At 51.2% G+C, this 11,627-nt stretch overlaps 1 protein-coding gene across 4 annotated transcripts in view; it reads right to left on the bottom strand.

The window, feature by feature from the left end:
- rhpn2 (rhophilin, Rho GTPase binding protein 2) overlaps positions 1-11,627 on the bottom strand; it is a 71,982-nt gene that overhangs the window by 28,284 nt on the left and 32,071 nt on the right. For all 4 annotated transcript variants that reach the window (XR_016492401.1, XR_016492402.1, XM_090223381.1 and 1 more), the window contains exons 3-7: positions 10,645-10,773; positions 5,231-5,306; positions 1,198-1,275; positions 946-1,070; positions 92-258 (exon numbers count right to left, since the gene is read on the bottom strand). Coding sequence is in view for 2 of the 4 variants with exons in the window: in XM_090223381.1 (XP_090079507.1) it covers positions 92-258; positions 946-1,070; positions 1,198-1,275; positions 5,231-5,306; positions 10,645-10,773 (575 nt within the window). In the remaining 2 variants the exon portion in view is untranslated. The remainder of the gene's footprint in view (positions 1-91; positions 259-945; positions 1,071-1,197; positions 1,276-5,230; positions 5,307-10,644; positions 10,774-11,627) is intronic.

The raw sequence follows: 11,627 nt of genomic DNA, 5'->3' as shown, positions 1-11,627 counted from the left end.
CCCTATTCCCTATAACCAGGACCCTATTCCCTACATAGAGGGAATAAGGTGTCATGTGAGACACAGCCAACTGGTTCTAATGTCTCCTCACCTGCAGCTTTCTGGAAGGCTGTGATGGCATCCTGGAGGCCGGAGCCCGTCTGGCGGTTGCAGCGCGTGCCGATCTGGGTGTAGAGGGCGCCGATGTTGAACAGAATACTGGCCTTCTCCAGAGACACGTTCTGCTGGCACACTGGAACACCTGTGAACGAGTCATACCTGGGAGAGAGACAGACAGAAAGGTCACTAGTGGAACCATAACACTGTGTTGACCCCTGGAGAGACCGACAGAGAGGTCACTAGTGGAACCATAACACCATGATGACCCCTGGAGAGACAGACATGTTGACCCCTGGAGAGAGGCCCTCCATCAGTGCTCAGACTGTCCACAATAGGCTGAGAGAGGCTGAACTGAGGGCTTGTAGGCCTGTTGTAAGGCAGGTCCTCGCCAGACATCACCTATGGGTATAAACCCTCCATCAGTGCTCAGACTGTCCGCAATAGGCTGAGAGAGGCTGGACTGAGGGCTTGTAGGCCTGTTGTAAGGCAGGTCCTCACCAGACATCACCTATGGGTATAAACCCTCCATCAGTGCTCAGACTGTCCGCAATAGGATGAGAGAGGCTGGACTGAGGGCTTGTAGGCCTGTTGTAAGGCAGGTCCTCACCAGCAACAACGTTGCCTATGGGCACAAACCCACTGTCGCTAGACCAGACAGGACTGGCAAAAAGTGCATTGGAGACAGTCAGGTGAAGATACTATAGATACCTGGACCCCTGGGCTGGGTCAGACCATGATTGACGGGGCATTGGAGACAGTGAGGTGAAGCTACTACAGATACCTGGACCCCTGGGCTGGGTCAGACCATGATTGACGGGGCATTGGAGACAGTGAGGTGGAACATACCAAGTAAAGAAGATTCCCATCTGGCGGGTAGCGGAGAAGAAGCGGCTCTCCAGTAGAGGTATGTGGCTGAAGTACTTGGCCAGGGTCTCGATGCCGGCGTCATTGCGACTGGGGGTACGACAGGCCTGTGGGTATGGTGGGGAAAGAGGGTCAAAATACAACAAGACCGTTCTCTGTGTGGTGGGTGATTCCATAGAGAACCCAGTTTCACTCGGACAATGTAGATTTCTAAGAGACCGATGGTGAAAGTACCTGTCTCAGGTCCATCAGGTCAGCGATCTCCTCCTCGAAGCTGGAGCCATCCTCACTGTAGTGCTCCAGGATGAAGTCCTGGAAAAACACACCAGAACAGAGAGGAGACCATCATCAACACACCAGAACAGAGAGGAGACCATCGTCAACACACCAGAACAGAGAGGAGACCATCGTCAACACACCAGAACAGAGAGGAGACCATCGTCAACACACCAGAACAGAGAGGAGACCATCGTCAACACACCAGAACAGAGAGGAGACCATCGTCAACACACCAGAACAGAGAGGAGACCATCGTCAACACACCAGAACAGAGAGGAGGCCATCGTCAACACACCAGAACAGAACAACCCACCCATCAAAACACCACCCACTGTCCTATAGTCACAGACCCATCAAAACACCATCCACTGTCCTATAGAGCCACCGACCCATCAAAACACCATCCACTGTCCTATAGAGCCACCGACCCATCAAAACACCACCCACTGTGTTATAGAGCCACCGACCCATCAAAACACCATCCACTGTCCTATAGAGCCACCGACCCATCAAAACACCATCCACTGTCCTATAGAGCCACCGACCCATCAAAACACCATCCACTGTGTTATAGAGCCACCGACCCATCAAAACACCATCCACTGTCCTATAGAGCCACCGACCCATCAAAACACCACCCACTGTGTTATAGAGCCAACAGCCCATCAAAACACCAGTCCAGGGTGCTTTAACATGTGTGTACCTGACTTCTCCCAAGACCCAACTTGACCCCTCCCCAGACCCAACCAAACCTGACCCCTCCCCAGACCCAACCAAACCTGACCCCTCCCTAGACCCAACCAAACCTGACCCCTCCCTAGACCCAACCCCTCCCCAGACCCAACCAAACCTGACCCCTCCCTAGACCCAACCAAACCTGTCCCCTCCCCTCCCCAGACCCAACCAAACCTGTCCCCTCCCCTCCCCAGACCCAACCAAACCTGACCTCTCCCCAGAACCAACCAACCTGTCCCCTCCCCAGACTCAACCAAACCTGACCTCTCCCCAGAACCAACCAAACCTGACCCCTCCCCAGACTCAACCAAACCTGACCCCTCCCCAGACTCAACCAAACCTGACCTCTCCCCAGAACCAACCAACCTGTCCCCTCCACAGACTCAACCAAACCTGACCTCTCCCCAGAACCAACCAACCTGACTCCTCCCCAGACCCAACCAAACCTGTCCCCTCTCCTCCCCAGACCCAACCAAACCTGTCCCTGAGCCCTCCCCAGACCCAACCAAACCTGTCCCTGAGCCCTCCCCAGACCCAACCAAACCTGTCCCTGAGCCCTCCCCAGACCCAACCAAACCTGTCCCTGAGCCCTCCCCAGACCCAACCAAACCTGTCCCTGAGCCCTCCCCAGACCAAACCAAACCTGTCCCTGAGCCCACCCCAGACCCAACCATAACCTGCCCCCTCCCCTCCCCAGACCCAACCAAACCTGAGCCCTCCCCAGACCCAACCAAACCTGAGCCCTCCCCAGACCCAACCAAACCTGAGCCCTCCCCAGACCCAACCAACCTGTCCCCTCCCCAGACCCAACCACACCTGACTCCTCCCCAGACCCAACCACACCTGACCCCTCCCCAGACCCAACCACACCTGACTCCTCCCCAGACCCAACCACACCTGAGCCCTCCCCAGACCCAACCAAACCTGTCCCTGAGCCCTCCCCAGACCCAACCAAACCTGTCCCTGAGCCCTCCCCAGACCCAACCAAACCTGTCCCTGAGCCCACCCCAGACCCAACCATAACCTGCCCCCTCCCCTCCCCAGACCCAACCAAACATGTCCCCTCCCCTCCCCAGACCCAACCAAACATGTCCCATCCCCTCCCCAGACCCAACCAAACCTGAGCCCTCCCCAGACCCAACCAAACCTGAGCCCTCCCCAGACCCAACCAAACCTGAGCCCTCCCCAGACCCAACCAAACCTGTCCCCTCCCCAGACCCAACCACACCTGTCCCCTCCCCAGACCCAACCACACCTGTCCCCTCCCCAGACCCAACCACACCTGACCCCTCCCCAGACCCAACCACACCTGTCCCCTCCCCAGACCAAACCACACCTGACCCCTCCCCAGACCCAACCACACATGAGCCCTCCCCAGACCCAACCACACATGAGCCCTCACCAGACCCAACCAAACCTGAGTCGAACCCAGCATCAGTGTCTCTCTAGCCCCGTGACGATCAGCGTTGTGTCTCCTGACTAGCAACCAGACAGTATGTCACTGACACCTGGTCATTAAAGCTAGTTGATTACAGGCTAGAAGTAGGACTTAACAGACAGATACAGGAAGGCCACGTCTCAAATGGCACCCTATTCCCTAGTGCACTATGTTTGACCAAGGCCCACAAGGAGAGCCCACAAGGGAGAGCCCACAAGGGAGAGCCCACAAGGGAGGCCCACAAGGGAGAGCCCACAAGGGAGAACCCACAAGGGAGAGCCCACAAGGGAGAGCCCACAAGGGAGAGCCCACAAGGGAGGCCCACAAGGGAGGGCCCACAAGGGCGAGCCCACAAGGGAGAGCCCACAAGGGAGAGCCCACAAGGGAGGCCCACAAGGGAGAGCCCACAAGGGAGAGCCCACAAGGGAGAGCCCACAAGGGAGGACCCAAAAGGGAGAGCCCACAAGGGAGGACCCACAAGGGCTCTGGTCAATCTGGGGAATAGGGTCCCATTTGGGACGTAGCCTAAGTCAATCATCTAGATACTGCCAAGTCCTTATCTGCACCTCACAGCGGTATAAAGGTGACATCATGGTATTCCCCACCACCGGTAGGCTAAGTGGGCGGTTGTCATTTCCTGGTTGACAGAGATGTGACCTAGTTGACAATAATAAAGCTGTTTGCCGAGGGTCAAAACATCACAGGGTTAAACTTGAATCTACTGAACCTGATGAAATGCTGAACAAATGGTTTAGATCCCGATGGCACTGTATTCCCCCGTAGTGCACTACTTTTGACCAGGGGCCAACAGTAGTGCATAAAATAGGGAGTAGGTTGCAATTTGGGACACAACATATTGCTTATATATCCACTACATACTACTGAACAAATGGAGAATAGAGATCGCTGTCAAAGGAATTGTGAAACAGCTGCTGAACCTTCGCTGAATGCCCTGCCTGTAGGTCGGTCTGGATAAGAGAACCTGACTGAACGCATGTCGGTCTGGATAAGAGAACCTGACTGAACGCATGTCGGTCTGGATAAGAGAACCTGACTGAACGCATGTCGGTCTGGATAAGAGAACCTGACTGAACGCATGTCGGTCTGGATAAGAGAACCTGACTGTAGGTCGGTCTGGATAAGAGAACCTGACTGAACGCATGTCGGTCTGGATAAGAGAACCTGACTGAACGCATGTCGGTCTGGATAAGAGAACCTGACTGTAGGTCGGTCTGGATAAGAGAACCTGACTTTACGTCGGTCTGGATAAGAGAACCTGACTGAACGCATGTCGGTCTGGATAAGAGAACCTGACTGTAGGTCGGTCTGGATAAGAGAACCTGACTGAACGCATGTCGGTCTGGATAAGAGAACCTGACTTTACGTCGGTCTGGATAAGAGAACCTGACTGAACACATGTCGGTCTGGATAAGAGAACCTGACTGTAGGTCGGTCTGGATAAGAGAACCTGACTTTACGTCGGTCTGGATAAGAGAACCTGACTGTACGTCGGTCTGGATAAGAGAACCTGACTGTGTTGGTCTGGATAAGAGAACATGACTGTGTTGGTCTGGATAAGAAAACCTGACTGTACGTCGGTCTGGATAAGAGAACCTGACTGTAGATCGGCCTGGATAAGAGAACCTGAATGCATGTAGGTCTGGATAAGATGATCTGACTGAATGCATGTCGGTCTGGATAAGAGAACCTGACTGTGTCGGTCTGGATAAGAGAACCTGAATGCATGTAGGTCTGGATAAGATGATCTGAAATGTACAGGTAGTGAAGAAGTAGTGAAACGGAGGTCTGTACTACCTTGAATGACACAGAGAAGTCCATCTCTTTAGTCTCCTTCAGACCCAGCGGGATGAGAGGGATGCTGGAGGTCTCTCTGGAAACAGGAAAGAAGATATCGTTGACATGTGATATTTACCTGTTATACAGTGATGTTAGTGGTGAACAGTGAGGCTCAGAGTTTTACACACATTAACAGACATATTGTTGAGGTGATGTAACAGACAGGTTGGCTGTGTGATGTTAGTGGTGAACAGTGAGGCTCAGAGTTTTACACACATTAACAGACATATTGTTGAGGTGATGTAACAGACAGGTTGACTGTGTGATGTTAGTGGTGAGGCTCAGAGTTTTACACACATTAACATACATATTGTTGAGGTGATGTAACAGACAGGTTTGGCTGTGTGATGTTAGCGGTGAGGCTCAGAGTTGATATCACAAATTAAGTTGAATCCAAACTTCCATTGAAGTCACTTTTTCACTTAGTCTGCCACTGACATCAATACATAACTAAATTAACATTTTAAAGTGGGAGAAAGTTTACATTTGCTCTTCAGATTGCAGGCCAGAGGGAACACCCTTTGACAACAGTCTCTCTTTGCCTACAGACACGCCAACACTGACCCACAATACACTACAACCCAGAGTAAACACCCAGAGGTACCTGGGTCCACCTTACTCACGCCAACACTGCCCCACAATACACTACAACCCAGAGTAAACACCCAGAGGTACCTGGGTCCACCTTACTCACGCCAACACTGACCCACAATACACTACAACCCAGAGTAAACACCCAGAGGTACCTGGGTCCACCTTACTCACGCCAACACTGCCCCACAATACACTACAACCCAGAGTAAACACCCAGAGGTACCTGGGACCAACCTTACTCACGCCAACACTGACCCACAATACACTACAACCCAGAGTAAACACCCAGAGGTACCTGGGACCAACCTTACTCACGCCAACACTGCCCCACAATACACTACAACCCAGAGTAAACACCCAGAGGTACCTGGGACCAACCTTACTCACGCCAACACTGACCCACAATACACTACAACCCAGAGTAAACACCCAGAGGTACCTGGGACCAACCTTACTCACGCCAACACTGACCCACAATACACTACAACACAGAGTAAACACCCAGAGGTACCTGGGTCCACCTTACTCACGCCAACACTGCCCCACAATACACTACAACACAGAGTAAACACCCAGAGGTACCTGGGTCCACCTTACTCACTGGTAATTAACCAGGGATATGTCTGGAACCCTATTCCCTCTGGGTCTGGCACCCTATTCCCTCTGGGTCTGGCACCCTATTCCCTCTGGGTCTGGCACCCTATTCCCTCTGGGTCTGGCACCCTATTCCCTCTGGGTCTGGCACCCTATTCCCCCTGGGTCTGGCACCCTATTCCCCCTGGGTCTGGCACCCTATTCCCCCTGGGTCTGGCACCCTATTCCCCCTGGATCTAATCAAAAGTAGTGCACATTAGAGGAATAGGGTGCCATTTGGCCGTCAGACCTTCTTACCAGAATTGAAAAAAAGAGAACGTGCTTGGGCCGGTCTCCAGGAGAACATGGTGTCTTAATGAGGAGTGATGTTCTGTTTGTTTCTGGTTGTCATGGAGAACATGGTGTCTTAATGAGGAGTGATGTTCTGTTTGTTTCTGGTTGTCATGGAGAACATGGTGTCTTAATGAGGAGTGATGTTCTGTTTGTTTCTGGTCGTCATGGAGAACATGGTGTCTTAATGAGGAGTGATGTTCTGTTTGTTTCTGGTCGTCATGGAGAACATGGTGTCTTAATGAGGAGTGATGTTCTGTTTGTTTCTGGTTGTCATGGAGAACATGGTGTCTTAAATGGGGAGTGTGTGTCTGCATACAGATGGAGGTGTAGGGTGTTTTCCAGCGGTGGAATAAAAGGACCCAACTGTCATACTTGAGTAAAAGTGAAAGTCACCCAGTAAAATACTACTTGAGTAAAAAAAAGTCTAAAAAGGTATTTTGGTTTTAAAAGTATCAAAAGCGAAAAGGATTTCAACATTCCTTATATTAAGCAAACCAGGGGGCAGCATTTTTATGTTTTATATGCGTGGGTCATCTGCCTCTACCATCGGTTCTATTAGCCAACGTACAATCACTGGATGACAAATTTAGATACGATCATTAAAAACGGTAATATTTTATGTTTCACCGAGTCGTGCCTGAACGACAACGGGGATAACATCAAGCTGGTGGGGTTTTCGTCACATCGGCTAAGACAAGGGGTGGCGATCTGTGTCTATTTGTAAAGAACAGCTGGTGCACGATATCTAATATTAAAGGAAATCTCGAGGTTTTGCTCACCTGAGGTAGAGTATCTCATGATAAGCTGTAGACTACACTATTTACTTAGAGGTATTTATACAGTATATATTTTTTTTCATAGCTTTCCATTTACTACCATAAACCGCACTCAATGAGCTGAATAAGGCAATAAGCAAACAGGAAAAAGCTCATACAGAGGCTGCGCCCCTAGTGGCCGGGGACGTCAATGCAGGGAATCTGAAATCCATTTGACCCAATTTCTACCAGCATGTTAAATGTGCAACCAGAGGGGAAAACCCCCAACTCTAGACCACCTTTCCTACACACAGAGAGAGATACGTACAAAGCTCACCCTCACCCTCCATTTGGCAAATCTGACCACAATTCTGTCCTCCTGATTCCTGCTTACAAGCAAAAACTAAAGCAGGAAGCACCAACTAAGTTCCCATCTAGACGGTGTAGGCCAGCTGTACCCATCTAGACGGTGTAGGCCAGCTGTACCCATCTAGACGGTGTAGGCCAGCTGTACCCATCTAGACGGTGTAGGCCAGCTGTACCCATCTAGACGGTGTAGGCCAGCTGTACCCATCTAGACGGTGTAGGCCAGCTGTAGCCATCTAGACGGTGTAGGCCAGCTGTAGCCATCTAGACGGTGTAGGCCAGCTGTAGCCATCTAGACGGTGTAGGCCAGCTGTAGCCATCTAGACGGTGTAGGCCAGCTGTACCCATCTAGACGGTGTAGGCCAGCTGTACCCATCTAGACGGTGTAGGCCAGCTGTACCCATCTAGACGGTGTAGGCCAGCTGTACCCATCTAGACGGTGTAGGCCAGCTGTACCCATCTAGACGGTGTAGGCCAGCTGTAGCCATCTAGACGGTGTAGGCCAGCTGTAGCCATCTAGACGGTGTAGGCCAGCTGTAGCCATCTAGACGGTGTAGGCCAGCTGTAGCCATCTAGACGGTGTAGGCCAGCTGTACCCATCTAGACGGTGTAGGCCAGCTGTACCCATCTAGACGGTGTAGGCCAGCTGTACCCATCTAGACGGTGTAGGCCAGCTGTACCCATCTAGATGGTGAGACACACAAAAACGTCTCACAACTGTGAGCTGCTGACCGAGGACGCTAACTTCCTCATCAGACATATGAGTGGGTGTAAATCTTGGGAGCTCACTGGTTCCTCATCCATAATCTTTGGTTTTCTGTTCTCAACCAGACAGGCCGGTTTCTTTTCCTCGCTCTGTTGCTCTCTCTCTCTCTCACCAGCTCTTTGTTTTTGATGTGAAGCCTCTGAGCTGCTGTGGTGCCCGTCAGACTAATCAAAGCCCTCCGCATTCCACAGCAATGTGCGCATTTTGTGTTTACTTAGGTTCACAGTGTTTTATTTAAAGGCCCAGTTGACTGTAGTGTGTTCAGGTTCACAGTGTTTTATTTAAAGGCCCAGTTGACTGTAGTGTGTTTAGGTTCACAGTGTTTTATTTAAAGGCCCAGTTGACTGTAGTGTGTTTAGGTTCACAGTGTTTTATTTAAAGGCCCAGTTGACTGTAGTGTGTTTAGGTTCACAGTGTTTTATTTAAAGGCCCAGTTGACTGTAGTGTGTTTAGGTTCACAGTGTTTTATTTATGTGCCATCAAACCTCTGCAACTAATCCAGAACCCTGCAGCCCGCCTTGTGCTCAACCCTCTCAAGTTCTCCCATGTCTCCCCGCTCCTCCACACACAAAGGGGCGCTGTTTAAAGGGGATCTGTTTAAAGGGGATCTGTTTAAAGGGGATCTGTTTAAAGGGGATCTGTTTAAAGGGGATCTGTTTAAAGGGGATCTGTTTAAAGGGGCGTCGTTATAAAGGGGATCTGTTTAAAGGGGATCTGTTTAAAGGGGATCTGTTTAAAGGGGATCTGTTTAAAGGGGATCTGTTTAAAGGGGATCTGTTTAAAGGGGCGCTGTTTAAAGGGGATCTGTTTAAAGGGACGCTGTTTAAAGGGGATCTGTTTAAAGGGACGCTGTTTAAAGGGGATCTGTTTAAAGGGGATCTGTTTAAAGGGGATCTGTTTAAAGGGGCTCTGTTTAAAGGGGCTCTGTTTAAAGGGCCGTCGTTATAAAGGGGATCTGTTTAAAGGGGATCTGTTTAAAGGGGATCTGTTTAAAGGGGATCCGTTTAAAGGGGATCCGTTTAAAGGGGATCCGTTTAAAGGGGATCCGTTTAAAGGGGATCCGTTTAAAGGGGATCTGTTTAAAGGGGATCTGTTTAAAGGGGATCTGTTTAAAGGGGATCTGTTTAAAGGGGCGCCGTTTAAAGGGGATCTGTTTAAAGGGGATCTGTTTAAAGGGGCTCTGTTTAAAGGGGCTCTGTTTAAAGGGGATCTGTTTAAAGGGGATCTGTTTAAAGGGGATCTGTTTAAAGGGGCGTCGTTATAAAGGGGATCTGTTTAAAGGGGATCTGTTTAAAGGGGATCTGTTTAAAGGGGATCTGTTTAAAGGGGATCTGTTTAAAGGGGATCTGTTTAAAGGGGATCTGTTTAAAGGGGATCTGTTTAAAGGGGTGTCGTTATAAAGGGGATCTGTTTAAAGGGGATCTGTTTAAAGGGGATCTGTTTAAAGGGGATCTGTTTAAAGGGGCTCTGTTTAAAGGGGATCTGTTTAAAGGGGCGTCGTTATAAAGGGGATCTGTTTAAAGGGGATCTGTTTAAAGGGGATCTGTTTAAAGGGGATCTGTTTAAAGGGGATCTGTTTAAAGGGGATCTGTTTAAAGGGGCTCTGTTTAAAGGGGATCTGTTTAAAGGGGCTCTGTTTAAAGGGGCGTCGTTATAAAGGGGATCTGTTTAAAGGGGATCTGTTTAAAGGGGATCTGTTTAAAGGGGATCTGTTTAAAGGGGATCTGTTTAAAGGGGTGCTGTTTAAAGGGGATCTGTTTAAAGGGGATCTGTTTAAAGGGGATCCGTTTAAAGGGGATCTGTTTAAAGGGGATCTGTTTAAAGGGGATCTGTTTAAAGGGGATCTGTTTAAAGGGGATCTGTTTAAAGGGGATCTGTTTAAAGGGGCGCCATTTAAAGGGACACCATTTTAAAGGAACACCGTTTTAAAGAGACGCCGTTTTAAAGAGACGCCGTTTACTCACTGGATGTTCTGGTAGACCTCCACGGAGCTGTTGAGCCCCTCCAGTTGTTCCATGAGCAGCTGCAGGTTAGAGTTGATATAGCTCAGCTCTAGAACGACCATATCACACACTTTGTTGTTGGAGGTCGCCCTGGAGACGGGAAGAGAAAAGGAAAGGCATGTTAGCGTTCACAGAACTGAAGAAAAGGGTTGTGGGAGAATACGATAATTTATTTTTTAAGCATTTGAGATACAAACTTTGACAGACAGGACTGAGCTGTCAGACTGAGGTAAATTATTATAGGTTGTTTACACCCCTGCCACTATCTCCCGGGGAGACTGTAGCACCCCTGCCACTATCTCCCGGGGGGGGGGGGGGGGGGGGGGGGCTGTACCACCCCTGCCACTATCTCCCGGGGGGGGGCTGTACCACCCCTGCCACTATCTCCCGGGGGGGGGCTGTACCACCCCTGCCACTATCTCCCGGGGGACTGTACCACCCCTGCCACTATCTCCCGGGGGACTGTACACTGTACCACCCCTGCCACTATCTCCCGGGGGGGGGGGGCTGTACCACCCCTGCCACTATCTCCCGGGGGGGGGGGGCTGTACCATCCCTGCCACTATTTCCCGGGGGGGGGGGGGCTGTACCACCCCTGCCACTATTTCCCGGGGGGGGGCTGTACCACCCCTGCCACTATTTCCCGGGGGGGGGGGGCTGTACCACCCCTGCCACTATCTCCCGGGGGGGGCTGTACCACCCCTGCCACTATCTCCCGGGGGGGGGCTGTACCACCCCTGCCACTATCTCCCGGGGGGGGGCTGTACCACCCCTGCCACTATCTCCCGGGGGACTGTACCACCCCTGCCACTATCTCCCGGGGGACTGTACCACCCCTGCCACTATCTCCCGGGGGACTGTACACTGTACCACCCCTGCCACTATCTCCCGGGGGGGGGGGGCTGTACCACCCCTGCCACTATCTCCCGGGGGGGGGGGGCTGT

The sequence above is a fragment of the Oncorhynchus mykiss genome, chromosome 26 (assembly GCF_057628025.1).
Source record: "Oncorhynchus mykiss isolate SJ-2025 chromosome 26, ASM5762802v1, whole genome shotgun sequence".
Taxonomy (NCBI): Eukaryota; Metazoa; Chordata; class Actinopteri; order Salmoniformes; family Salmonidae; genus Oncorhynchus; species Oncorhynchus mykiss.
The sequence above is the reverse complement of the archived record's forward strand: the minus strand, read 5'-3'. Positions and strand labels throughout refer to the sequence as shown.